General features: G+C 40.4%; 3 protein-coding genes and 1 long non-coding RNA gene across 5 annotated transcripts; 1 reads left to right on the top strand and 3 right to left on the bottom strand.

The window, feature by feature from the left end:
* cracr2ab (calcium release activated channel regulator 2Ab) lies at positions 1-9,693 on the bottom strand. Of its 2 annotated transcripts, none has more exons than XM_008315663.3 (18): positions 9,290-9,693; positions 8,349-8,612; positions 7,247-7,358; positions 6,412-6,601; positions 6,171-6,317; positions 5,577-5,667; positions 5,407-5,502; positions 5,047-5,234; positions 4,728-4,799; positions 4,250-4,298; positions 4,064-4,146; positions 2,766-3,483; positions 2,549-2,684; positions 1,874-1,955; positions 1,165-1,279; positions 956-1,057; positions 787-863; positions 1-338 (listed from the first exon to the last, which is right to left on the bottom strand). In XM_008315663.3, exons 2-18 carry the CDS (start codon positions 8,487-8,489, stop codon positions 251-253), a joined length of 2,487 nt encoding a protein of 828 aa, XP_008313885.1. In that variant the 5' UTR covers positions 8,490-8,612; positions 9,290-9,693; the 3' UTR covers positions 1-250. The 2 variants fall into 2 exon arrangements, with proteins under 2 accessions (XP_008313885.1, XP_016889453.1); XM_017033964.2 differs by having other exon boundaries at positions 2,766-3,390.
* Positions 9,694-9,845: 152 nt separating this feature from the next.
* ccdc59 (coiled-coil domain containing 59) lies at positions 9,846-11,328 on the bottom strand. Its single transcript, XM_008315662.3, has 4 exons — positions 11,122-11,328; positions 10,581-10,950; positions 10,378-10,486; positions 9,846-10,293 (listed from the first exon to the last, which is right to left on the bottom strand). Exons 1-4 carry the CDS (start codon positions 11,264-11,266, stop codon positions 10,132-10,134), a joined length of 786 nt encoding a protein of 261 aa, XP_008313884.1. The 5' UTR covers positions 11,267-11,328; the 3' UTR covers positions 9,846-10,131.
* An 86-nt stretch (positions 11,329-11,414) lies between these two features.
* On the top strand, positions 11,415-24,745 carry mettl25 (methyltransferase like 25). Its single transcript, XM_008315660.3, has 12 exons — positions 11,415-12,009; positions 12,714-12,896; positions 13,071-13,177; positions 13,265-13,825; positions 14,123-14,270; positions 17,236-17,330; positions 17,441-17,470; positions 18,531-18,604; positions 19,829-19,922; positions 20,173-20,247; positions 22,119-22,190; positions 23,054-24,745. The coding sequence occupies exons 1-12, from the start codon at positions 11,793-11,795 to the stop codon at positions 23,159-23,161; spliced, it is 1,764 nt and encodes a 587-aa protein (XP_008313882.1). The 5' UTR covers positions 11,415-11,792; the 3' UTR covers positions 23,162-24,745.
* On the bottom strand, positions 12,449-13,393 carry LOC112487334 (uncharacterized). The gene is made up of 3 exons (XR_003050348.1): positions 13,261-13,393; positions 13,029-13,161; positions 12,449-12,878 (listed from the first exon to the last, which is right to left on the bottom strand). It is a non-coding gene; the product is annotated as an uncharacterized LOC112487334 (long non-coding RNA).
* Positions 24,746-25,831: the final 1,086 nt, after the last annotated feature.

The raw sequence follows: 25,831 nt of genomic DNA, 5'->3' as shown, positions 1-25,831 counted from the left end.
TTGAAATATTAATACCATAAAATTGTTTTTTTTCTCATATTTGACAAAACTACAGTGATTTGGCAAAAACTACAGTAAACTCATTGTTATTCTGTTTTTAGGGGCAGTTTTTTTTACACCCTCCCAAACCGTGTAGGCGTCACCTGTGTCCAAACACCGACTTCAACAACGCCTTCAGTGAAAAGTCCAAAAGTCACCAGTAGGAGGCGTTGTCTTTAGCGTTAGCTCCTCGCTGTTAGATGATGCATCTTTACTTGCAGCAGGTTTTCTTCTTCACAGGCTGAGCACTGAGGATGACGGTGGTGTCTCTCACTCTGTCCTCCTGTTCCATTAACACCCTGTGGAAAAACAAACAGTGGATTAGACCTGAGGAAACCACAGGAAAGAGCTAAGCTACGACTTACTGGCACGTCAACAGAAAACGTCTTTTATTGTGTTTGATAAAGATTTTTGACAAAGGTTTAGGTAGTTGTAGATCATCATTTACTTGTTTGTTACATTTTTTAATACTTTTTTGGTTGTTTTTCATTAAATATGTTTTTTTTTGTATTAGCCAAAATTAAAATGATTTGATTTATTAGCTAAAATGTAAATGATTAAATTTATTCAATTTATTAGCTAAAATGTAAGTTATTTAATTAATTTAATTTATTAGCTAAATATTAGCTAAAATGTAAGTTATTTAATTCATTTAATTTACTATCTAAATTATTTAAATGATTTTAATTTATTAACTATTCTATCTAAACAAAAACAAAAAGCAGTCAGTCCACAACTTTGACCTACCTGGCCAGGTGTGTCAGGGACTCGCTCACGTTCGTGCCTGTGTAGGCGCTGACCTCGAAGAACATCACTTTGTTTTCCTACAGATCATAAGAAATTAGAGACAGTTGCCAACAAAGGTGTGCAGTGACGACCAGGCTGCACCAAAATAAAGCATACTTTTTGTACTCACATACGCCAACTGTTCAGCTTCCTTAAACGACACCTGTCTGTCTCCCTCCATGTCCATCTTATTACCCAGAAGCAGGACGGGGATGCCTTCTTCTGCAGCCTCCTAAACATTACTTCTGTTATTTTGACATTCCTAACATTTTAATTTCTTCACTTTGACTCAACACATTCCTGAGCTGCAGAGGAATACAGTGATGTCACAGGACAGACCTGGACATGGACCAACCAGGGTCTCACAGCCCTGTAGCTCTCCTCCACTGTGACGTCATACATCAACACCACACCGTCTGCTCTGCGAAAGAACTGCTTGGTTATGCTGCGGAACCTGTGACGGAGACACGATACTGGTTTTAGCGCAATGAATACATCCTGTTACATATATTTAGAAAGCCTAACATAATGTGGCTCCCTGGAGGAGTATTAACACACCACCTAGCCTTATAAACCCACACACACATGTTTGCGAGTTATTCTCCAATGGTTATGTTCTTACACCAAAATTATTGATGTGTTTTTCTTCGGTTGAAGACTTAATCGGCGGTGGAGGAATGTCGCGGCTTTTATTTTGAAACGACAGTGTCATCTTAGTACCGAGTTCCGTTTCCGCCCTACTTAGGTTTTACATTAAAAAAAACTAAAACATAATTTTCGTGACTTCGTGTATGTTTTCCCGGTCTACTGTACAGATTTTTTTTAAACATTTTTTAGAACATAAAAATATTTAGCGTCTGTCTTTCCCGGTCTACTGTACAGATTTTTTTAAAAACATTTTTTAGAACATGTTCGAAAATATTTAGCGTCTGTTCTAAAGTTCTCTGGCGTCCGCCAGGGGAGCTCCATGGTATACTCTCAACTACTACGTATACGGTAAATACTACGACAGTATAATACGTCACACCACACATATTTGTGAACCCACCTCTCTTGACCTGCTGTGTCCCACAGCTGCATCGCTACCTTCATGTTGTCCAGGGTTAATGTCTTCACGCTGTAGTCCACACCTGTGGACATGAAGTATTAGTACTAGCATAATGCAGTAACACTATGTTAGATATTAAATGCAAGTCCAGGAAAGTTAATGTCCTTTACGGAAATACAAAAAATATATATAATCTTTAATTTTGTAATAGATTGGAACATTTAAATACTAAACAGAACGATAAAAATGTTTTTAAAGCAAACAAATGTTAAATTTAAGTCTCCTAAACATTTAAATTTATTCTTGAAATTAAAAAAAAAACTGTGAAAACGATACTTGTAGTAACTTTTCAGTCCCGCTTCGCCTCCGTCCTAACTTTTTGGAGTCTGTTGCAGGAGATTATTTCTGCTTTTGTTTTTACTGATTTTGTCAGGAGAAAAGATTTGTAGAGATTTATGAACTTGAAAGTAAAGCCGGGACCAAACAAATCTGCTCTAGAAACATAATCTGCACAAAGCACGGTGTGTGTCTTGGTGTTAGAGCGGCAGTGTGACTTCATGAGCCTTTTCAGGTGACGCTCCGTGTCTCCTTCCTCCGGTTTTAGCATCCGCAGACACACACATGTGTAAGCTAGTTAGCTAAACCGTGCTGTACACACAACGTCTCGATTCTCACCCACAGTAGCAGTGGTGGACGTGTGGAAGCGGCCTTCACAGAAGGAGCGGAGCAGCGACGTCTTCCCCACACTGGAGTTTCCAACCAGGACCACTTTGAACAAACGATCTGGGATAAAAACTCCCAACTCTTTGGCCTTCATGAAGTAAAAAAAAAACATTTAACAAAGTAAAGCTGATAAACTTTAAGATCGGTCTTAAACAAACTCGGGACATACTTGTTGCGTCTCCTTCCCAACAGGCTGTCCTCTTGGAGACAAAGGCGTCTTCTTTATTTGTGGGAGATACGACTTCTTTGCAGGTTCGTTCGACACCTGAAGGTGACCAGAGGTTGGTGTTGATGAAACCTCCGAGGGAAGAGCGACACTTGATTCAACGTCGGTCTGTGGTGAAGCTTCTTCGGCCTCCTCCTCCTCCCCCTCCTCTTCTTCCTCATCCTCCTCGCTCAGCTGGTGCAGTAAGGGTTGCGATCCACCTTGGAGCAAGTGCGGGAGGTGATCCTCCTCAATGGAGATGACCCGGCGGAGGGGCCACCCTTCCGGGGGAGCGTCTAGCACCTCCTCCTCTACTCCCATCTTCTTCTCCACCTCCATTTTCTTCCCACTCTCTCTGTCCTTTCTCAGCATCCTCCTGGGGACGGCGATCCTGCTGACGGATTTTCTGGCTTTGGCCTTCACGTCCTGCACTTTGGAGAGAGCAGCGCTGGTGTAACCGTTGGCTAAGGTCGAGTTCTTTTTTGCTGCAGAGCGTTGCTGACCTACAGGGGCACCAGCGGTGGTGGAGGAGGTTGTAGAGGAGGTAGTGACGGTGGTGGTGCTGCTGCTGGTTTTGGAATCGTCCTCACTAGAGGAGGAGGAAGCAACAAACACGATTTGTAGATGTTCTATAGGCAGGGCCTCCAGAGACTGGTAGGACCCATCCACCAACAGTGGGGATCTTTGGAGACAGAGGGAAAACAGAGGATACAACGGCTTCAAAGTTCAGATTTTTAGTCTCATCTGTGCATGAAAATTCATTTTAGGTGCTGTGAAAAAAAAAAATCAGGTATCCTCTGTTTCTCCTCCTCTGATTGGCTCTACAGTCCGGTCCCAACTCCCTACTGTTAGAGTCTGAACCAGCACACCCAAGAAAAATTGAGTGATAAAAAAGCCCCAATTTTTCTAACCTGACTGAGGGGTCAGGTCAGAAAAAAGTTAAAATGACATGTTAAACTCATGCATAAAGGCTAAAATGCTTTTATCATTTTATACGCCATCTATTGGGAAAACATGGATATTGCAGGGATAAGGCAGAAGTGTAATCATAAAATAAATAAATTATATAATTGGGAAAAGTTTTGGGGCCGGATTAAAAAGCTGAACGGGCCACATCCGGCCCCCGGGCCTTATTTTGCCCATGCCTAGTCTAAGTCATTCAAGGTACAATCTAGATTTTCACGCTAACCTCCAAGTGGTTTCTATATATTTGTTAAACTACACCCCTGAACAGACAGATGTCCGCATCGTGATGAAATCACCTTTTCGGCTGCTGAGCAGGTTCATCAAACAGGTTGGCCAGTCCTGCTCTCTGCTTCTGCTTCTTTCTCAGTGAAGATCGAGGCTTTTTCATACAAAAATATAAAAAATATTTAACATTAAGTTTTCATACAGTCAGAAAGCAGTTCTATTTGCACATGATTGTGTCTAAAACTCCATGAACTTACTACACCACGGGACAAGTCACGCTCGTCCTTCAGATGTTTGTTCATTTCTCTAAAAGAGGGAAAAAAGACAGTCTGTCACTGCTGGTTTGTTTTCTTATTTACAGTAAACGTCAAAGGTCGAAATGAATTTTCCATCACATTAAATTATTTATCTATCAAAGATAAAACACACAAGAATTAATGTCCATACGAGATGAGGCTGAAAACACAAAGTCGAGGAGATGACTTTTAAAGTCGCCCACCCTCACACACACAAGCAAACACACCAAAATAATATTAAAAAACAATAAAAAATATTTTAATTAAATTATGTACCTGTTAAAGGAACAGTACAATATCATGTTAAACAGAGTATATAACTAATTTATTGTTGCAATCGTAATTGTTGTTTTTTCTGAGGGGTAAGAGTATTGCCATCTCCAGCAGATGGCGCCCCAGACGACTGCCCATGTGGCCTTCACCCAGGACGTCATCGTACCTTAGCAGGTCAAGCTGCTTCATGAGACTTTGCTTCTCTCTCTGCAGACCTTCAGTGACTCTGTACATTTCCCTGCAACAGGACACAGACGAGAGTTAGTTATGTCTCTATCATCCATACCTTAAAACGAGGCCTAAGGTCTGGGGCGGGGGTGTCAACGACACCAAATAGCATAAAGTAGCTAAAACTTATCTAGAAATTAAGCTTATAAGCTAAAGTAGGCTAAAATGATAGCTAAAAGTTAGCCCAAGAAAGATGTGTGTGTGTGTGTGTGATACCCACATCTCTGTGTGTGTGTGTGTGTGTGTGTAATACCCACATCTCCTTCTCCTGCTGCAGTCTGGCCGCCTGCTCCTGCAGCATGCTCAGCTGATCCTGAGCCAGAGCCAGCTCCTGACTGGTGCTCTCCAGAGCGCGGCACAGCTCCTCGTTGGTCATCTTCAGCTTGACGTTCTCCACGTGGCTCTCCTGCTTCTCGCTGTTCAGCTCTCGGCACTGCAGCTCCAACTGAAAAAGTTTCAACAGAGTGAAAATGCATCAGAGGGAAATTTTAATCCCCCTCCTAAATCACACATGTGAAAGAGAATTACAGCGCGGTCACATGACATATGTGGACTTCTAAACCTAGAACTTTTGGTTTCTAGTCATATTTTGCGGCACGTTGTGATCGTTCTCTCACTCTTCTCTGCTTCTGGAAAAGGTGCTCCAGCTCTTTCTCCTTTGAAATCAGCTGATGTTCCAGGTCGTGGCTGTGCAGCTGGAGACGCTCAGCATCCTGAGAGAAAGAACGTACTGAAGGAAAAGGAGCTAAAACATAATAAAAGTCTGAGCTGAAGCCTTTTTTCCTACCTTGACCAGAAGCCTGTCCTTCTCAGTTTTGATCTGAGCCTCCATCTCCTCGTACAGGTGACGGATCTCACTGTCATGTGTTGCCGTTTTCCTGCAAAGAAGGACAAGGGTTGCATCTCTGATCTTTGTTTTTCATCTTTTTATTCATAAAACAGCACAACTATTTAGGAGACAGACACCCGGCCTGCAAAACAAAAACTAAAATTTGGAATAAATTATAGTTGGAGGTTGTGAAAATGTTGCTACACATGCAAACTACACATTATGTTTTCCATTAACTCAGTATTAAAATGGGTTTTTAATGGAGCAGCAGCAGCAGGAGGAGGCCAGACTTCAGATTAGTGGTCATTTGACAAGGATAAAGAAAATTCCAGATAGATCTATGGTATTTACACTGCAACTGCAGGCCTGACATGGTGCAGAAATATCAACGCACACACGCGCACACACAATCCCAGCATTATGTCGCTAATGAGGCGACTAACGACAGGCGAGAACATAAAGGAAACTACTTAAATATGTAGGAACTGACTGAGGAGAACTGCCTCCTGAAACTGTTAACAGTTATCCTGCTCACAACTATTTTCCCCTTACCTCTGGAGGGCGCTCTCCATCTCCTTCTTCTCCTGGTGGGCTTCTTTGATCTGGTGGGTGACCCTGGCCAGGAACTCTTCAAAGTTGAACAGCAGGTCGGGCTCATCCCGTCTGAGCTGGGCCCAGAGACTGCGCACCTCGCCTGGACTGCAGCCACAGCCACAGGCACATAAAGTACCATGAACCACAGTAACACTGTACAATGATAGAGATAGATTTTTTTATTTACGTCATCACTCACTCCTCAAAAACGTTACTGGCGTCCAGACTTTCCAGCAGCATACAGAAGTGCTTCTCTTCATCGTCTTCTGCTGTGGACAGTTTGGCCTCCCACTGACTCTGGTACAGAACCTCCTTTGCCCTGAGCGTAGGACTGTTGGTCTGACTGTGGTCACCTGCCACGGTGATCCTTCGACCATGGAGAAACTGACCTGAGGCAGGCCTTCGACCATGGAGAAACTGACCTGAGGTCGGGCAATATAGGGAAGATACGTCTTACAATACAGGAGCAAAATATATTCCAGAACATGTCGAAAAACACAGGGGTTTATTTGTTCAACTTATTTTATCTTTATTTATAAAAGTATTGTCATTGAAACACAAAGTGAATTAGATTATTTATGTAGGAAACCTGACTAACTTGCTATATACTGTATCATAATCCTTTATCACCCTAACCTGCTGCAAATCCTAGTTAGCTATCAACTTACTGTCTACTTATCACCCTAACCTGCTGCAAATCCTACTTAGCTATCAACTTAGCCTACTACACTTTCACATACGAGTTCTGAGTAAATACAAAATAACTTCACCACCACATAATTAGATATACCACCAACAAAAATTTAAATTTAAATATTTAAAGGATTAAACCTGATTTTTTTTTCAATCAGTGTTGGCGAAACAAATACGATTTTTTTTCTTATTCTTATGTCTTTGAATTTTTAAGGCTAATTTCAGACATTTCAGTGAAAATAAAGACCTTTAATATACAGTAGATCAGGAAATTCAATGCATTTTCAGACTTTTTAAGGATCTGCAGGAACCTTTGTGCGATCTGATGGTGAGTGACCTACTGAATCCAGAGGAGAAGGCCTCCAGGGTGAGGTAACCTTTGTGCTCCGTGTCCAGGGAGTCAAAGACGTCCTCCAGCTCCTCTGCAGACAGAGGGAGTTCTCTGTGGAGCCTCTGGGGAAAAATCAAATTTTTATATTTAAAAATGCCTAAAAAACTAATTCTAGCTTCATCATAGCAAAAATGTGAAACAACTAATACAGCAGATCCATGTTGCTGTTCGTCAGATGAGCCTGAGAGATTTCCTGAATGCCGTGTTTATAACATAAGAGCAAACTGTGCTCTGGAAAGCTTCATATTCACTGTTCACGCCTGTGTGGCAGAGTGTGTGTTTGCTGCTCATTAACATTTCCATCAGTGCTGCTGCTCTGACACTTCACCCACTGTTTGAATGGAGCGAACGGTTGAAGAGTTCCTGAAATAACGGCCAAATCGGGAGGAAATGGAAACGTACAAATGAAGTGTTTACACTGTTCTCTGTCATATGCAAATGACGCAAAAGGTTTTAGCAATGACCTATTGACCTGCTGTTCAGTGGAGGCTTTAATGCATGGAGAATCTGTGCATTTAAAACACATGATTAAAGAAGACAATGACTGAATGACTGAGTCATACAGTATGCGGTAAATAATTTTGTTTGAAGTTTAAATTAAACTAGCTGGGGTTTGTTTTTTGTTACAGTATTCACAGTTCATGCTGGATTAAAATTCTCTTAAGAAAAAAAAGTCTCTTTAAATTTGGAGCTCCTTATACATGAAAACATTTTGTCTTTTATTGTGTTGGCTGCTCCCTTCATGGATCACAACAGCAGAAAAATTGTTCATCTGATTTAGGACAATATTTCCATCATCATGCTTTTGTCACCCTAACCTGCTTCACATCTTTATCCTAAATCACATTAACCTGCCGGATATCTCAATCTTTTACTATCTTTACCTACAAGACTGATAATCCTTTATCACCCTAACCTGCCGCACAATGTATTCCTTTATCCCCCTAACCTGCTGGACATTTTATTCCTTTAACAGCCTAACCTCCTGGAAATTGTAATACATGTTGAATACTTTTCACATTTTTTTCTAAAGCACACACTCTGTTTCTCACCCTCATATCAGTGCGAGTGATGAAGCCTTTCCCCTCCACGTCACAGGTCTGGAAGAACTCTTTGGTCTTGCTCAGCAGAGTGATGGGACCCCAGTCTGAGCCCCTCCTTCCTGGCTGGAGTCTGGTGCCGTTCACCTCCATCACAAAGGTTCTTTTTTTTATAAAGAACACTTAATTCCAACACATGCTTAGGGGGCCTCACCACAGGCAATGCATCCTGTGAACTGCAGGTGTCACCAACACCGAGATCTGGGTTTTAGGCTTCTGTCAGACAGAAAGAGTAAAAATACTTTGGTCCAGGTTCGAAGGTGTGACCACTACAAAGAGATCAAAGGAAAGTGGTTCGGTTCCAGAGCAGTAATACCACAGTACTAAGTAGTACTTCTCTTTTGTAATTCCCCTGAAACAGGCAAACTCAAAAAGGAATGTAAACAGTGTAAAGGATTATCATAATACCAGGCGATACAGAACACATGACAGTTCTAATACCTGTGAGACCGAGTCCAAAACAAGAATTTAGAACTAACCCTGAAACCATTTAAAATTGTACATAGTTAACAATTTATTAGTAAAACCCTGAAACCATTTAAAATTGTACATTTGTACATACGTTAACAAATTATTAGTTTATTTTTTATTAAGTGTTTTTTCTGTTATCTTTCAGTCTGGATGCAGGCTGTTCTGTTCACTTCTCTTAAAATGTAAAAAGGAGAAGCAGATTTCTTATTCAAATTCAGCAAATTTTTGAATAAAAAACAAACAACTGATTGAAGCTGACTTTTCTCTTGACATCAGTTGAAAAACATGGATTTTGCAAGCACAAAATTACAAGTCAAAGAAAGAATAAGAAGCTATCGTTTTTCATCTTAACCCAATCTGCTAACAAACTACAAAACTTGTTGCTTTTCAAAGTAGATTTTAGCAGAAGAAAAAGTTCTTACCCAGTGTGAAGGAACAAGCACAACAGAAATGAAGCCTTAGTTCCTACCTCGACATCACACACTCTGTAAGACATTAGAAATTCTCACAGATGAATGTTGGACCAAGTCACGCTCTGCACCAATGTGACGTCATCAGGAAGGGTTTTTTTCAGCCGTGGTCGTCACAATGCTGTTAAACTAAGACGGGGAAGGAGGAAGTGCTAGAGTGAAGTCTCCCTCTGAAGGACGTACAACAGTCACTGTACACACTCCAACTACGTGTTAAAAAAAGATTAAAATAAATTCTATAAAATTAAAATACAGCATTCAGTTTATTAGAATGTTATTTTTTTCCAAAATTCAAAGGAATTCAAAATGTTATAAATATTAAATGTGTGGTTTCACTTTTCATTAAGCTGTCAGATATTTAACAAAATAAAAACAAATATTTGTTTTAAGTCGTTGGCAACATTTCAACAAATGAACATTTAAGGGAAAATCAAACATTTAATAAAGAAAATTGCACACATATGATGAGATATTTGTAGCCACTAGATGTCAGACTTTGGACAAAGGTGATACATCAAAGGTTTAATATTCTCTTTATCTTGAACCAAACATTGATGTGTTTCTAACCATTCATCAAGAAAAAAGCGCGATATCTGTGGGGATGAGACAGTTTTGTTCTGCATGTGTTGTTTTCCATAAAAACCTCACGGTCACGACCTTTTAGGGAAAAGCACAGATACAAAACAGAGTAAATTCAGTCTTGATGTTTGACTCCTCATGAACGGCTCCAGTTTGACTGATTGATTGCTTCCACAGGTCTCAGAGTTCACTTTAGCTCTGTTTGTGTACAGTTGTTACTCATTTCCTTGGATCTTCTTCAGTAAATACTCCATCTGAAGGTTGAGGTTGGGTTGTCCTTTCTTGGTCTTTTTGCTCAGAATCTGAAACGTCTCCATCTTTTTCTGTTTGTACCTCTGAATGGCCTCTTCTTTCTGCTGCTTGTTCTTTAAATACTCCTGCAGAGAACGAAGAAAACATGTCAGTTTATTAGTCTAACTTGACTTAATGTCAGACTTAAAATATTTTTTTAAAGAACAAACCTCTTTCTTTTTCTTCTGTTTCTCTATGACATTCTCATATTCTTCTCTCGTCTTCTGGTAGGACGACTTTCTCTGCATCTTTTTCTTCATGCGGTTGCTCAATGGTAGACTATCAGAAAAGATGAGTTACATCATCAAACATATATGAAAATCAGATCTGAAGACATCTTGTGTGAATTCTTATTTTATTGTTTTTTTTTTACCTTTCTTTGTCTGGTGATGCAGTTTGGTCGGAGTCCTTTACATCTGTAGTGCTAGGCTCAGATCCACCAATAACTGTCGTATCAGTACCAGCAGCTTCACTGTGTTCTGCAGCAGCAGCTGCTTCACTTTCAGACCGTTCTTGTACCTGCTCCTGATCTCTCACTCTCAGTTTACTCCTGTTCAACCTATTTGACCAGGCCTCTTGTTTCAGTTTCTCAGCCTCAGCCAAGTACAGATGTCTGAGGTGTTCTGGGTACTCGTCCTTGTACTGTATTTTGGAATCGGTGTTAATTCTCCTCTTCTCTTTCCGCAGAAGTCTGTTGTACTCATGCCTGGCTTTCTCCTTCCTCTTGAAAGCAAAGCCTTGACCTGTAGACAATAATTTTTCATCAATATTGTGTATAGTACTGCTTTGAAAACAAGCGACACTTAACTAACTCAACACAACAAAACAACATGTAGACTTATAGTAGAATATTTAGTTTTAACTGACACACTGCAGTCTGATGTACATCTCATTTAATCAAAAAGAATACTTACCTTCACAGATGCCACCTTCGAACGTTTTGTTCTCGGGGAGCCATTTCCTCTTCTTTTTAAAATCCTGTTTGAAATGTTTATGATTCGTCTTGTTTCCCTTTTTTGCTGGAAATGTCTTGCTTGTCATTTTCCCTGTCGGTGCCATTTCAGCTAAGACTTTAGACAACGTGAGATGTTTACAGCAGACGCGGAGATATGACGTAAAAGAACCAGACCTCAAAAGTCAAATGCGGAGAATCTAATCTCGAATCGAATTTTCAGTATCCTGACAGTCAAATAGCAGACTGGAAAAAATATTCATAAATAATATTTTTATATTAAATGTATTAATTATAAACAGAAGCATAGCCAAAGTAAGGCAGATTTTCAAGTACCGTTTTGTGGACAGAAAAATATCCCAGAATTCCTGGTATTGTAATCATCTATATTAACGTAACTTGAAAAAGGAAATTGGTGAAGGTTTGAACGCTTTTACAAAAATATTTTAAATTTCAAAATAAAATACATATCTCTCACAGTCAACTTCCTTAAGCTATGATTAACTTTGTCTTAGCGAAGCAGTTAGTAAAACAATCGACCAACCCTTCTCGATTAGAAATGTCTATGCTTACGTCAGCAGCGTAAGATTGCTACCATAACACCGTGAGGTCTGTTTTAAATCTATTTTTATCATGTCTCCTAGCTCTTACAGCCTCGCAGAAATACAACACAAGATAGATAAAGTCAAACAGTTTCTTTCGATAGCTCTGAGAATCGCGAACGCGCACACTGTGGAGTTTTACACGCATAACGTGTGGAAACAGTTCGTGGCTTTGCCGCCGGAGGATGTTCTGTCGGCCGTGCTTCGCGGCAGTGAGCAGCAGGGGGCGCCAGAGTTTAAAAGAAAAGGTAAATGTAATATGCTGTTATAGACTTCATATAAATAATACTAATTATTAATATTTTTAACGTAATTCGATTGTTGTTTTCATAGATAATATTTACATTTGAACGCTTTTTTCATATTACCCGGTCGTCAGCAACATTACTGTTAAAAATAAATTAAAGATGTTATTATAATGGTATTAATTTTCTGACAGGTCACAAAACGGTTTCTCAGAAATCAAACAAAACAATCTAGGTTTTTCCATAAGAAACAATAGGTTAAACAAAATACATCAAATTGTGGGCATAACCCAAAATATGTTAAAGTTGGCAAATATTAGCTTTGGATTCAATACTATTAAAATGTACAATGATACCAAAGGGTATTGCAAAGCTTTATTTACATTTGAACGCTTTTTTCATATCAGCACGTCAGCAACATTACTGTTAAAGATAGAAGTGGCAAATACATTTTAGAAAAAGTAATTTGCAAGAAATTGCAAAATGATAATTAAAAGTTTGCTGTAAAATGAAGAGCATGTGTGGTATTACATGTCGATTGTTAAATGCCTAATGTTAGAAATAAATGATTTTTTAAGCCATAGGCCACAATCCTTTCGGTGAGAAAAATATCTTTTGATTTGGTGGTAAACAGATTTAATAGTCATTTCTGCTTTTGATTAAACATGGTGCAACTTAACTGTGATGGTTCCTTTGGTTCCAAACAGATGATTCCAGAAGCATTTTTGGATTTTGCCCTGACACACAGCGCCTGGTCGATGCCCATGAACTTCTGCGGGCAGCAACGGCTCACTCACTCCCAGGGCTTGGCGTCTGTTGGAGCAGAGATGAGCTGCTGCAGACCCTCAGGGAGGAGAAGCTCGAGTCTGGAGCTGCAGGAGCAGAGATGGGTGAGAAAGAGTCACAGAATAGAATGTGAACCTGAATGTTTCTTTACTGAAATTAGGAAACCAGATTTGGTTTGTCTCCCTGAAAATATGACCGCAGGACTGGTGTGGGACTTAGTTAAAGAAGAACAGAACCTGTAAATATGTTCCACTCTTTAAATGCTCCGTGTAACTCAGGTGCTGAGCTGCAGCCAGATGAGTTTATGAACTCTAAAAAATCTCACGAGGTCCAGTCCATGTCTGAGGTGGTGGCGTGTTTGGCTAAGTGCTGTGGAGTCAGACAGGTGAGGTGACACTTTATAGCTGCTGAGGAGAGAGTTTTAATATGATTTAAGGCATTGTTATGACTTCTATCTTCTCTTCTCACCCAGGTGATCGATGTGGGGTCAGGGAAAGGCTACCTGAGTTCTTTCCTCTCACTGCAGTACGGTCTCCAAGTCTACGGCATCGACTCTTCAAGCATCAACACCCACGGCGCCCAGGAGAGGAACAGGAAGCTGAAGAAGTTCTCCAGATCCTACCAGAAACGCATTAAGGCTGTGGAGGCACAGAGAGAAGCCGAGCAGTCGCATCAGGACACGTCAGAAGAAGAGAAAGTTGGATTCAGTGGAGACGGTGGCGTTTTATGTGGCGCTGAGGGAGAAATTATGTCAGAGGAGACGGAGAAGGATTTCTCAGATGTCAGCTCTGCACGGCCAAATCCGGAAACAGAGGAGATGTTCCTCAGCGCCTTATCATTGGATGTGATCGAAACGATGCCCCCTAGAATTTCTCCAACTCTGCTGAGTGCCGAGGAGAGGGAGAGGAGGAAGAAGGAGAACCTGGAAAAGAAAGCTCTAAACAGAACCGATGGCACGAGTGCTGTCTTTTCACCCCTCACCTCTTATGTCACAGCTGAAACAGAGCTGCGGGAACTCATCAGTGAGCTCGAGGTGAGCAGTCCGTATTTAAAAAAACATATATCAACTCAGATTTAATGTTATTGGGTTGTAGGCGGTTTGGAGGCCAACTGTATAGAAGCTACGCCCGACTCCTTCCCACAGCGGCCCCCTCAAATTAAAAGTCTGCCATCACAGCTGGAGTTTGCATCACTGGGGCAACAGTGGGCGGTAACTGTTGTGCCAAATGTGCAGGGATGTCATCATCAATAAATTTGACCATTGATCTTCAACCCCTCCCTACTTCCTCCTCCCTCCTCATATTCTTTGTGTGCTTCCTCCAAATTCTAGCACGCGGTCATGGTCGGCCTCCACACGTGCGGAGACTTGGCGCCCAGCACCCTGAGGATGTTCGTGGCCAAGCCGGAGCTGAGTGCAGTCTGCAGCGTGGGCTGCTGCTATCACCTGCTGACCGAGGAGTTTGACCCAGCTGTGCAGGGTAACCACCAGAACACTGACGCTTCCAGTGAAAGAGTCAGCACACTGATCAAAACCAGATTAGCGCTGAGGTTTTAATCTGGAGGGGGTTTTTCTTGCCAAACGCGGCCACACACTTGATCTCCAGTCACAGTGAAGTCTTCGTTGTAACCAAGTAGCTTCATATTTGCTGCACTAGCTCAGATAAGCTAAACTAAGTCAAAACAAGTCCAAAGTCAGTTACATGTCAGCATCCTGCTAATTCTTTACAGTTGTAGAGCCAGTGATGCCTTCAAGGTCCTAAGAAAAATGGGTTGCAGTACCTAGCAGTACGCTGCTAAGGGCTAAATCTCTCCTACAATTAGAGTCTGTTTTCACAGTCTGCAAGGGCTAAATCTCTCCTACAATTAGAGGCCCTGAAGGGCCAGTGTTGTTTTCACAGTCTGTTGAGGTAGACGAACACCAGTACTTTTAATCTCATTGCTGTGGCCAAAATTAAGTTTATAAAAAAACACGGGCCACTTCATAAAAACTTAAAAAGTGATGTCAGGAGGATTGCTTTTGTTTGGGACTGTTTTACTGCTACAATTGTGAAGGAAACTTGAGTTAAAGATCCCAGAGTGTTAGAAAATCCTTGCACGTGTTTCTGCCTCGCACAAAAACAAGTTTCTGTTGTTCTCCATGGTTTTCCACTTTGCACAGTCCCACCAGGGACACCCACTGGGTCGTCACTTCATTACAGTGTAATATGGAAATGAATCATCCTGCATCGACGCACTCTCTACATCAATATTTTATGGTCAATGTCCAAGATGTTTTGCAGCCAAGTCGTCTGTTTCCAGATTGAGTTCAGCTGACGGGGTGAGGGAAGGGGAGAGAAAAATAAGGCCTTACTGGATGTGACTGATGCTGTTAATGCAGGATTCAGTGCTATTTCTGTAATACTTGCGATAATAAAACGTGTTTATACTGCAAATGCAATCAAAGGTTAGGGTAAACTAGTCAGCAAAAAAAAAGTAATTGCAAAAAATTACATATATATGTAACAAATTGCATAAAATAGCATAACTTAATCAAGGTACATGAGATGGCAGACAAGTCAGCATCAAATCTGAACAAAACCGGCCGTAGTTAGGACACGTTAAAATATAACAACTCAGGTTAACAAGGTGAAAGGCTTGAAGTTAGCCAGGACATAGCTGAAATTAGCTTAAATTTTGGCCAAAAGATTCAAGTCAACCAAAAAGATTTCTAATTAAAACCAAGATCTGACAAAAAAGAAGAAAAAAATATCATACCCCAAGATCTGACAAAAAAGAAGAAAAAAGAAAAAAAATATCATACTTGTTCCAAGTGCCAGGATTGTCCCCTGAGCCAAGTATTGGACAACGCCAAGTGATGTCACTTCACTTACATCCTACTTTACATTAAACTTAACGTGGTATGAAATCATCTGCCTACTTGCATGCTCGGCCTGTAGCGTGTTCGCTGGAGTCGACGCTGCATCACATCATTCCTTGTTAACGGCGTGACCTTTGACCTCCTCGTCGTGGCTGCAGCCAAGAGCTGAAAGTGATATCATGACAGCTGATTGAAAACACTCCTGGTTCTGTCCAACTTTGCCTGTTTCTTCGACTTGTTGCTCCAGCTACATCTTTCGAAAGGAGTCAACAAAAGGATTCATATAAACACACACTCTTTTATACACACACACACACACACACACACACTTCTGCTCTCCCACGTTACAGTGCAGTCTGGGAGGCAGGCCAGCTCCCCTGGTGGCCTGTTTTACCCTAGAGACAGAGATGATGAAGAAGTTACATTAAAGGAAGCAGTGATATAGAGAATGGATGTAAAGTCAAATAATTCTAATAAACACTTTAGTTGACGATACTGTAATTTAACCATGGAGTCAGGAAGGACGTGTCCACTTCAATCACCTCCCACCATCCGTTATATTGAGCTCTGAGCGGGACGTAGGGGTAACTGACCGGACTGTATACATGTCCCTGTGTCCTCCTCAGTTTCCCATCTGCCCCAGCTGCACATGTTATTAGAGCTTTGATCCCTCTGGTTTCGTGGCGTCTTAGCCTCAGACGCTGACCTGCTTAAAAAATGACATGAAAAGAATGGCGGTATGTCAAGTGGTCACACGCAGTGGCCTCCCATTGGGTTTAGGAGTAAGTATGTGTGTGTGCATTGGAGGGAATGAAATACTCCTGCTGCTGTTTTCCCTCACAACAGCAACCGAGGGTCAGTGTTAGTCCAAGGTCCTGAAAATTGTCGAAAGTGCGCTGTTTTCAATGTTGTGTTTTCAAGGGTTTTAAACTCCTTAAATTTCTGACGAGTGCCTTAAAATGATAAAAGTAAATCTAAGGTTTAGGTAATATATCTAAAGTACGCCAAATGTCTAACAAAAAGCTGATGTTTGCTTAAAATTAGCTAAATGAATAGCATATCAGTAGTTATCAAAGATTTGGAAAAGTTTCTTAGAAAATAAATAATATGTGAGCAAATATATACATTATAAAAAAAATAACCAAAAATTGCAAAGTGGTATTAGACCTTATTTGTAAATAGATAAAATAAATACATACAAATGACATTGACAAAAACAAATACTTAACACTAGAAAGAAAAGTCATTCTCGCACCAACCCAATTTTAAGTGCATGTGCTTCGGTATTTAACGGACTCTCCCCTGGGTCACGCCCCACCCCATCAGCCCTCAGTTCTTTTTCCTCCAGTCAACACCAGTCAATGAAAGACAGACAGACGGCACAAAAAAAAAAAAAATCATATGATCAATGTCTTTGCTGCGAAATCACGTAAACTGTAGCTGCGTTTCATCTTATTCAGAGCACAGAGTACGATGGAGAATAAAGAAGAGCTGGAATTGACTTGGTGTCCTCAGGTATTTGGAGCTACTTTCTTATTCATCGTCTTGTCCTCTAACTGCTTCTATTCTGGTGTGTTTCCTCTCAGGGTGTCCTGACAGGCTGTGTGGATTCCCTCTCAGTCACTATCTCCACACTCACTCCTGGTTCTGTGGCAGAAACGCCAGGATGTCTGCGTGTTTGGTGAGTTCGAGCGACGCCACAAAAAGATGTGCAAAACAGCTTCTTCAGAACCTCAGGAATATGTAAAAGTAAAGAATTACAAGATTTTTTTTTTTTTTAAACCTATACAGGCGCTGGAGAGAGTTTCACTGGGACAGGGGGTGAGTAAGATCTCACACAACAACAACTTCTACCAGGGATCTCAAACTCCCGGCTCAGGGGCCACATCTGCACCATGAACACCCTACATTTGCCAATCATAATTCAATTTTGCCCTTGAATTTAATACATAAGACATTCCCAATTATAAAATGAGTTAGTGAACTATCTACAAATGAAAAATTCTATTTTTTCTAAACGTTTTTTTGAACATTGAATTCTATCATGGTTCTCCAGTGAACAGTTGCAGCTACAGTGGCCCTCAGCTAATTTAATCAATGACTTTTATTAGGTCATTAGGTGTTTTTACGCCTAAATCTCAGGTGTAAAAATTTTACAATTTTACAAATTTTGTAAAAAGTTTAAAAAAATTTACCAAAAAATTTAAAAAAATTAAACAATTTAATTTTAAAAAATGTAAAAATAATTAAAATAAATAAATAAAATAAACATTGTTGGTTGAACATTGTTGAGAAAGTAGCAAGAACTGTAGCAAGAACAGAAGAAACTGTCCAAACGTTGAGATGTTTATACCCGTGTGAAGAAAGAGAATTCACTAAATGTCTAAACACCAAAAGAAAAATAAATTTAGAGAATAGTTGTAGGCTGCATAAAAACCTAATCCAGTGCCATATTTGGCCCACGAGTTGGAACTTGGGACCCATCTGTCTTGAAGGCCTTTGAATAACCTTCAAGTCTGCAAACATTAACTTAGCAGTTTGGGGTTTGTTTTGTTTTTTTGCCTATGATTGAGTAGAGTTTTTGTAGAAAACACAGAGCTGATACACGACACCATCCTTCACTCATTCATTACTACGGAATGTTTATGAATATTAATGCAATCACAGCGGCGTTCATGACTTCACTTGGATCTGGAAAACAGACCTGATTACAGCCCTGTGTTACATCAGGACTGGAGGAAAGTGTCAGAAATATTCATCATACACAAACACACATACAGGTTCTATGGCTCCCTGGGGAGGCTCTACATTTTAATGGAAAAATAGACTGGATGTTGGATGAAGACACGTTGGGATTTTTTTTTTTTTTGTTCTCGTTTAGATTCAGATGGAGTCTCTCTTCTACCGAGCAGTTCTTCATGTCATCCTCAGGGATCACTACAGCGCCTACAAGAGGTAACGTGGCAGAACACCACACATATAATGTATTTGGACGTATGAGTGTGTGTGTGTGTGTGAGGGCTGTCGATCTGTGGGGCAGAACAGGAAGTCACACAGAGTGGGAGTTTTTCTTTGCTCTGAACCACAGCAGGAAGAGATTTGGTCTCAGGTCTGTTTGTGTAGTAAATGAAGCAACGACTGTAAACGGTGTTACAGCAGGTTTTAATTATAGCACATCACTGGAGGGGGGGGGGTCAGAAACAGGGGGGCCGTGTGTGTGTTCGCTGGAGGCTGTGGACTACTTCTATTGTGACTTCTATTTGTTATTGTTTTTCATTCGAGAGTTAGATAACGTTTACTGTTCATTTTACTTATATTTGCGCAAAGAAGTCATTTTGGAAAATCTGATTTCCAAGAGTACAAAGAGGAGAAAACTGGGTTTTGACCTTGACCTTACTATTCCTGACTTTATCTCTGAGATTCTTAGATTAACGTCAAATTGTCTTATTTCCATCTTGAATTTGATGTTTATCTTGATTTTTTTTCATATTAGGATCAAACTATTTCCCACTGAACTCTAAACATTTTTTTTCCTCAAACGTTTACTTAAATTTGAATTTGTATTATTATTATTAAACATTATTACTATATTATTATACATTAGAGTTATATATTATTATTACACATTAGCATTACTTGCTTCTTATACATTTGCAAGTAAAAACTTTTTTGTTAAATCTCAAAGTTCTGATTTTAATTTCAAATACAGAGACTTTAAAATGAAATAAAATCAATTCTTCTTCTCTCTGATTATTATTGTATCTCTAAAGCAGGATGAGCAGCAGCTTCCTGCTCGTTTGCGTTCATTTCCCACCGACTGGTGATACAGAGACTATTGTATCAAACCCAGATCTGGATCAAGATTCACAGGAAGTTCCTGGTTCCTCTCCTGCAGCCTAATTGATCAAGTTCAGTTCACTCTTATCGGACGTGCTTGAAAAAAAAAAAAAAAAAAAAAAGACGCATCGAAGTCCTTCCTAAAAGACTGGGAGCGTTTCTGTCTCGTGGCTGCTCTGTGTGACCTTTACCTTAATGACTAACATCAGTCCAGTATTGAATGTCCAGTAACAGCATCTATTCATTACCATTAAGACCTTCACAGGTCCAACTGAGGGAGGGGAAATTAATGACACTGCGTACACGTGTGTGTGTGTGTGTGTGTGTGTGTGTGTTCCACAGTGAGAAGAGAGTCGGGAACGTTTACTCCAAGGCCACGTCATTCGTCGACTACGTTCGTCGAGCTCTGCGCAAACTGGAGCTGGATGAGTCAAAGGTCGGAGTCAGGATGTTACTTTACTCTTCTTACAACATGGTCCAGGAAAAGAAAAGTTTGAAAAAAAAAAAGGATCATTACACACGTACGAGTGCTGAGTGGAAAAATATTTTCCTTGGTAGTAAAAGCAGTTGAGAAGATTGGATTTAATGTCATGGAATTAAGGGGAACAGATGCTGCTCTTCACTCTTCTCTCCCTCGACTCCCTCTGAAATTCACACCGTTTTCCTGCTGCATCTCTGTTCCTCAGCTTTCTAACAGCGACGTCCAGGAATTCCACGACAGATTCAGACCCAGGATGAATGAGATGTTGGCCTTTAACATGGTTAGTGTTTTATTCAAGTCACTGTCACGACTGATTAATGAGATCACCTAAAGATAATACACCTGTGGTCTTCAGTTACTCCCGTTTTCTCCCACAGTCCAGACTCATGCAGGACTAGGTTAACTGTTCACACCATGTGAATGTGAATAGTTGTCTGTCCCTTAGTTTGATGGACTGGAGAACTGTCCAGCGTGGACCCCACCCTCAATGTCCCAACTGGGATTGGCTGCAGCCAAAGGAATTACAATATATAACAATTCCCTTTACTTCTGACATTATTCACTTTCAGCTATTTTAGGCATTTTGGCCTTCACACCTTGACATCTTTAGTCTGAGGAATCACAGAGCAGCTGTAGATTAATCCTGATCATATTCACCTTTAAGTCTGAACACACAAAGATATTTTCTGAACAGAAAAATTTACAGCATAGTGTTGGTGGATTTTAGTCACTCCTGTGCTTCCTGTTGGTGGATTTTAGTCACTCCTGTGCATCTAGACCAGGCATCGGCAAACTACGGCCCGAGGGCCGGATGTGGCCCCCCTGGCCTTTTAATCCGGACGGCCCGAGGGCCGGATGCGCCTTTTAATCCGGCCACCAAACATGTCCAAATTTTATATATATATCATTATACTTTTCCCCCTGCAATACCCGCATTTCCCCAATAGATGGTGCAAAAAAGGTAAAAGCATTGTTAGCTCAAACAAATGTTTACACAAACGCTCAATCTAGCTGCTCCTGACCCGGACCCCCGTCAAATTTTGGGACCCACTGTGGTCAAAAAGTTTGCCCACGTCTGATCTAGACAGTGGCTTCTAGAACTGAGCCTCTGTTTTTAACCCATCACCAAAGTGAACAGTGGGGAGCAGTGTGTGGGGACGGTGCCATGCTCAGTGGTGACTTGGCAGTTGGTGGATTCAAACCTGAAGACTTCCGGACCCACGTCCGCTTCCTTAACCACTAGGCTACCACTGCCTAACTTTGAGTTTTCAAATCGTAATCCTAATTGTGTCAGAGTACTGCGTCCAAACTGGAAAATACCCGACACCAATGTAATTACTCACCTTTCCTGGAGATGTTGCAAACGGTTGCAAGGCAGCCACGAAACCCAAGGTGGAAACGTCAGAGTAGGTCCACTTTAAATGTCAAGGTTTTATTGCCAGTTCCACAGAAAATCTCCAGGACGGCCTGCAGAGGAACTGAAAAGTCAAAGTCAACAGCTGTGTCTTTAGGATAGTTGGACATGGACACATACTTGAACCTAATCAGCCTTAGTTGAAGGTCCATCACTGGTTATTTCTGTGTTTAAAACAACCAATGACAGCAAATTACACAAATGTTCTTCTCAAAACATTCCTCCAGTAAACAAGTCTCATGACACGATAGCCAGGACGATCCTTTAGTTTCGTTTTCTCACGGGACTCTGAACGTGAGGACCATCCAAACTTTCCGGCCCGTTTGCATCAAACCTTTAACAACAACCTGCGTCAGCTTTCTAAAATGAAATGTTTGAGGCCAATAAAAATGACTCACTATTACATGAAATCGTAGCAGTCTGCGGAGAAGCACCGACACTGGATGTATTTCAGAAAACAGGAAGAAAAGCAGCGTCTGGTTTGAGACTGAGGCCACTAATTGTAGTGTCAAGAAACATACAAATTTTCCTTGAAGATATAAAACAGCACATTGGTTTTCGGGGAGATAAATACAAACAGCAGTTTCTGAGAAGACAAGTCGTGGTGGATTTTTTTGGTGCGTTGTTTCGATGAATAAGACATTTTTGTGGCTGGAAGAAACGGCACTGGTGAATGGAATATTATTTCAGTAGAAGCGAATTAATCTGTCTCTGTCTTTTCTTCCCGCTCTGTGCAGTTAAAAGTGACCCTGGCTCCCTGCATCGAAGGTCTGATTCTCCTGGACCGTCTGTGTTACCTGAAAGAACAGGTATAGTCACGTACAGTAACTGACGCAGATGTTCAACTGGACAAGTAATCAGTGAAAAAGAAAAAGAAAAGTTTCTAAATGTTTCTTTTTCTTTAGTCAAATAAGACGATGAGAAAAAAGTCTGAAATATAGGTTATAGTTAAGTCAGATACTATTCCAAAAATAATAAAAAATAAAGGTTCCAAAAATAATTTGCATGGATAATTAGTTTTTAGATTAGCTAGAATATAGCCGAAAAATAGCACATAAATAAATAAAAGTCAAAAAGCTAAATGTAAGCTCGAGCAACGTAGATGTAGATAAAAATAAGATCAAAAAGCTGGAAACAGATGAAAAGAAAAGATGAAAATTACCTCTAAAATAGCTAAAGTTAGTCAAAATATAGCAAAATGGCCAAAGGTTAGACATTCATTCAGACAGTGTTACCTCTTTAGCCAGTTAATTTATTTATATAAGATATCTAAAAAAAAAAAAAAAACATTGCTGGATTTTGACTGTTAGGGTCAAGAAATGGCTAAGAGTTAGCATAAATAGCCAGATTTACATAGAAGATGATAAAATGACTACAAGTAGCTAAAAGTTAGGCACGAACCAAAGCAAAAGAGACAAAAACAGCATCGAGCAAGTACAAACTGTGGCTGGAAATAGCTAAAGTAGGAATTATAATTTAGCAAACTTAGCTAAAAGGTCAAAACAGCATCGAGCAAGTACAAACTGTGACTGGAAATAGCTAAAGTAGGAATTGTAATTTAGCAAACTTCGGCAGGGTTTCTACGCAAATCATCAGTTAAACAAACACTGTTACGGTGAAACCCTAACTGTCTGTGTCGTTTCTCACTGTTGTTGATGCGACTGTACGGCAGGACGTGCCCGTGTCAGCGCTGGTGCAGCTCTTCGATCCTCTCCTGTCTCCTCGATGCTACGCCGTCGTCGGACTGAAGATGTTTGGGAAACAGAATTGCCTGAGCTGATGAGCGTCAACACATGACCAAATGATCGCAAATGTGTCATGCCAGTGATTCAGACCATAATCTGTTCATATTCTTCATGTCTTGTTTAATATGATTTACTGCCGCGGCCGATGAAAAACAAATGTCATTGACATTTTCGTTTTCAGGCTCTTTGACCTGGTTCTTCTCCCAGAGGTCGACAGATGAACAAACATCTTTCAAGCACCTGTAAAAGCGGTTTGACCGACGGCGTGTTTGTGCTTTTGTCTTCGTGTTTAAGACACTCCTGAGGAAACACTTGTTTTTCTAAAGACTGTCCAGGGATTTAAGAGCCTCGGGAGACACGTCTGGAAACACAATTTTGGTCGACTCCCGAACAAGAAGCAGTTGAGGACGACGACGGGACTGTTGATGTCCTTTTTTGTCTTTGGTTTTTGAACATTTTTAATAAATCCTGCTTGTTTTTTAATAATATGGTTATATTTTGTCGAGTGTTTATTGCATAACTCAGCAGTGATGACTGTGGGAAATCAAATTTACTGTAAACTGAGATGAAGAAAAATAAAGGATGTCAGGGACATCAGTTTGATCAGTAAAGGTAAAACTTTTAATCGCATTAAAATCATGATTAATCATGGTTTTTTTGTCATTACCCTGTGTTGGTGTTGACCATTAATGACAGCGACACTGGTGCAGCAGCGTTTCTGTATTTCACATCCACCACCCTCATCTTCTATATACACTAAGTGTACATACAGCAGCCCACACATCTGTATGTGATGGTGAGATCAGTTCTGCCCACGTCACCCCAGTTAAACTGTGCCACAGCTTTTATTTTTATCTCTGTAAAGACACATGGTTTGAAGTCTCTGCTGTGTCTGGACCACGTTTGGATCCAGCAGCACATTCTAAGCTGACAGCCAACGGACTCTGGTGGCTGTACTGGTTTGGACGCAAATGCAACCAATTCAAGTTATAAATATTGCAGGGTTTTTTTTTTTTGTGGGCAAGTTAGTCACGTCCTGTGGACCTGTCCTCTTCCTGATGCCTGCATGCATGTGTTTACGAAAACACACACGCATTTCTTTCATGTGCCCACATGGACAGGAGGAAGGGAATGATAAAAAGGGCTTCAGTTATAATAAACTCACAAACGTGTTTCTGTTAGCTGGCCCACAAACAGCTAAAAGTTAGTGCAGAAAATAACTGGGTAACAACAATGTGGTAATATGACAGTTAATAATAATAAGCCAAATGCTAGTGTAGGGTTAGCCTGCCATTAGCCAAATAAGCTATGAGGTAGCAAGAGGTTACTGTAAGCAACATTGATTTTAAACTAAAAAAATGTCAAGTCAGGTAGAAGTGCTTTTAGAGTTTAAAGGTTATATTAGCCATATTATGTCCAAAATGATAAACAGAAGTCCTCAAGAAACTGCATATGGTGTTCAAAAATTAGCCAATAGCTAAAAACGTTATAGCAAAAAATAGCAAAGAGAAAGTCATTTTTGACATGAACATTCATCTAAAATAGCTGTAAGTGTAAAATATTTCAAAACATATAACACATATTAAGACAGTATCCTGTTCGCTAACAAAAATAAGTTAACTAAATATGATATGATGAATAGTTAGCTCAGCATCATTGAGGGGTTTATCAAAAATGAATTAAACTAACTAAGAGTCCACTAAATCCACAAACACGTACTCAAAGTTAGTTATATTTTCCAAATGTATTTAAACCAAAATATTGAAAGCTAAAATTTAGCCTAGAACTTGCTAAAAGAATTAACAAAATAGCAACATTTCACTACTATTTTTAAAAATATTTTTGTTGGAACTGAGTAGACATTTCAAAGTAGAAGCACAAGCCGCACAATAATAGAAAAAAGAAATGGCATTGCCAAAAACGAGTTATCATTTACATGTAAAAAAGGCAATACTCTATGTCCCAAAAACATATAATGTAGCGACAAACAAATTTCCTGCAAAATGACTCAATTTCCTGCCCCAGTGGGGAACACTGTTCCCCTGACTTTGAACCCATCAAAAGACAGTGGAAACCAAGGCAGGATGTAATGAAGGTTGAAAGAGTCCACACAGGAAATGATGTGAAGATGATCCCACCTTCACCGACTTTCCTTGGCCAGGCAGGAATTGGACCAAGTTGTAGAGGAGGAAGTGCAAAGAATTCGTCAAACTCTGGGACAACGTGGCTGTGATCAACGTTTCTCACGGTAGGTTTTGGATGTGACACAAGTTCCTGTTCCTCTGGTAAATATGAAAGAACTTCTCAAGGTTCCTCCAGGTTCCCCAACAGGAAGGGCGCATATTCATCAGTACGTCGGTCGGTAACGCCGCTGTAATTAGGTCACAGCTGGGGAATATCACGCCGGGCCTGAAAGAAGCTCCTCTAATATGAACGGAGAGGAAATTAAATAGCCCGAAAAACACGAAGAGTTAAAATTTGAAAAGGAAGTGGGAGGAATGTCCCCGCAGCAGCAAGTCGAGGAAAAAGTCAAGGAAAAGTTACTGTACTGTTGCTGTGAAAACACCTGTTAATCCTTTTTATATCCACCAATTGTTACATAAAACCGCTGCAGTTCTTTCATCTGTGATTTTCTATCATCATCACTTCCTGTTTTCAATGTCACAAGAGGATTTTTCCTTCATCACAACAAAATCTGGTTCCGT

The sequence above is a fragment of the Cynoglossus semilaevis genome, chromosome 8 (genome assembly GCF_000523025.1).
Source record: "Cynoglossus semilaevis isolate Cse_v1.0 chromosome 8, Cse_v1.0, whole genome shotgun sequence".
Classification (NCBI taxonomy): domain Eukaryota; kingdom Metazoa; phylum Chordata; class Actinopteri; order Pleuronectiformes; family Cynoglossidae; genus Cynoglossus; species Cynoglossus semilaevis.
This window is presented reverse-complemented; position numbering and strand designations above follow the sequence as displayed.

Bases quoted from the DNA above. Each gene is read 5' to 3' on its own strand.
- cracr2ab (XM_008315663.3), bottom strand. From the start codon at position 8,489: ATGGAGGTGAACGGCACCAGACTCCAGCCAGGAAGGAGGGGCTCAGAC. The intron at 5,503-5,576 runs GTAGGAAAAAAG...TCTTTCTCTCAG, and splicing joins AGGACAGGCTTCTGGTCAAG to GATGCTGAGCGTCTCCAGCT. The intron at 1,956-2,548 runs GTGAGAATCGAG...TCATGTCCACAG, and splicing joins GTCCACCACTGCTACTGTGG to GTGTGGACTACAGCGTGAAG.
- ccdc59 (XM_008315662.3), bottom strand. From the start codon at position 11,266: ATGGCACCGACAGGGAAAATGACAAGCAAGACATTTCCAGCAAAAAAG. The intron at 10,951-11,121 runs GTAAGTATTCTT...TATTGTCTACAG, and splicing joins CGAAGGTGGCATCTGTGAAG to GTCAAGGCTTTGCTTTCAAG. The intron at 10,487-10,580 runs GTAAAAAAAAAA...CTTTTCTGATAG, and splicing joins GCATCACCAGACAAAGAAAG to TCTACCATTGAGCAACCGCA.
- mettl25 (XM_008315660.3), top strand. From the start codon at position 11,793: ATGTCTCCTAGCTCTTACAGCCTCGCAGAAATACAACACAAGATAGAT. The intron at 18,605-19,828 runs GTAACGTGGCAG...TGTGTTCCACAG, and splicing joins CACTACAGCGCCTACAAGAG to TGAGAAGAGAGTCGGGAACG. The intron at 19,923-20,172 runs GTCGGAGTCAGG...TCTGTTCCTCAG, and splicing joins TGGAGCTGGATGAGTCAAAG to CTTTCTAACAGCGACGTCCA.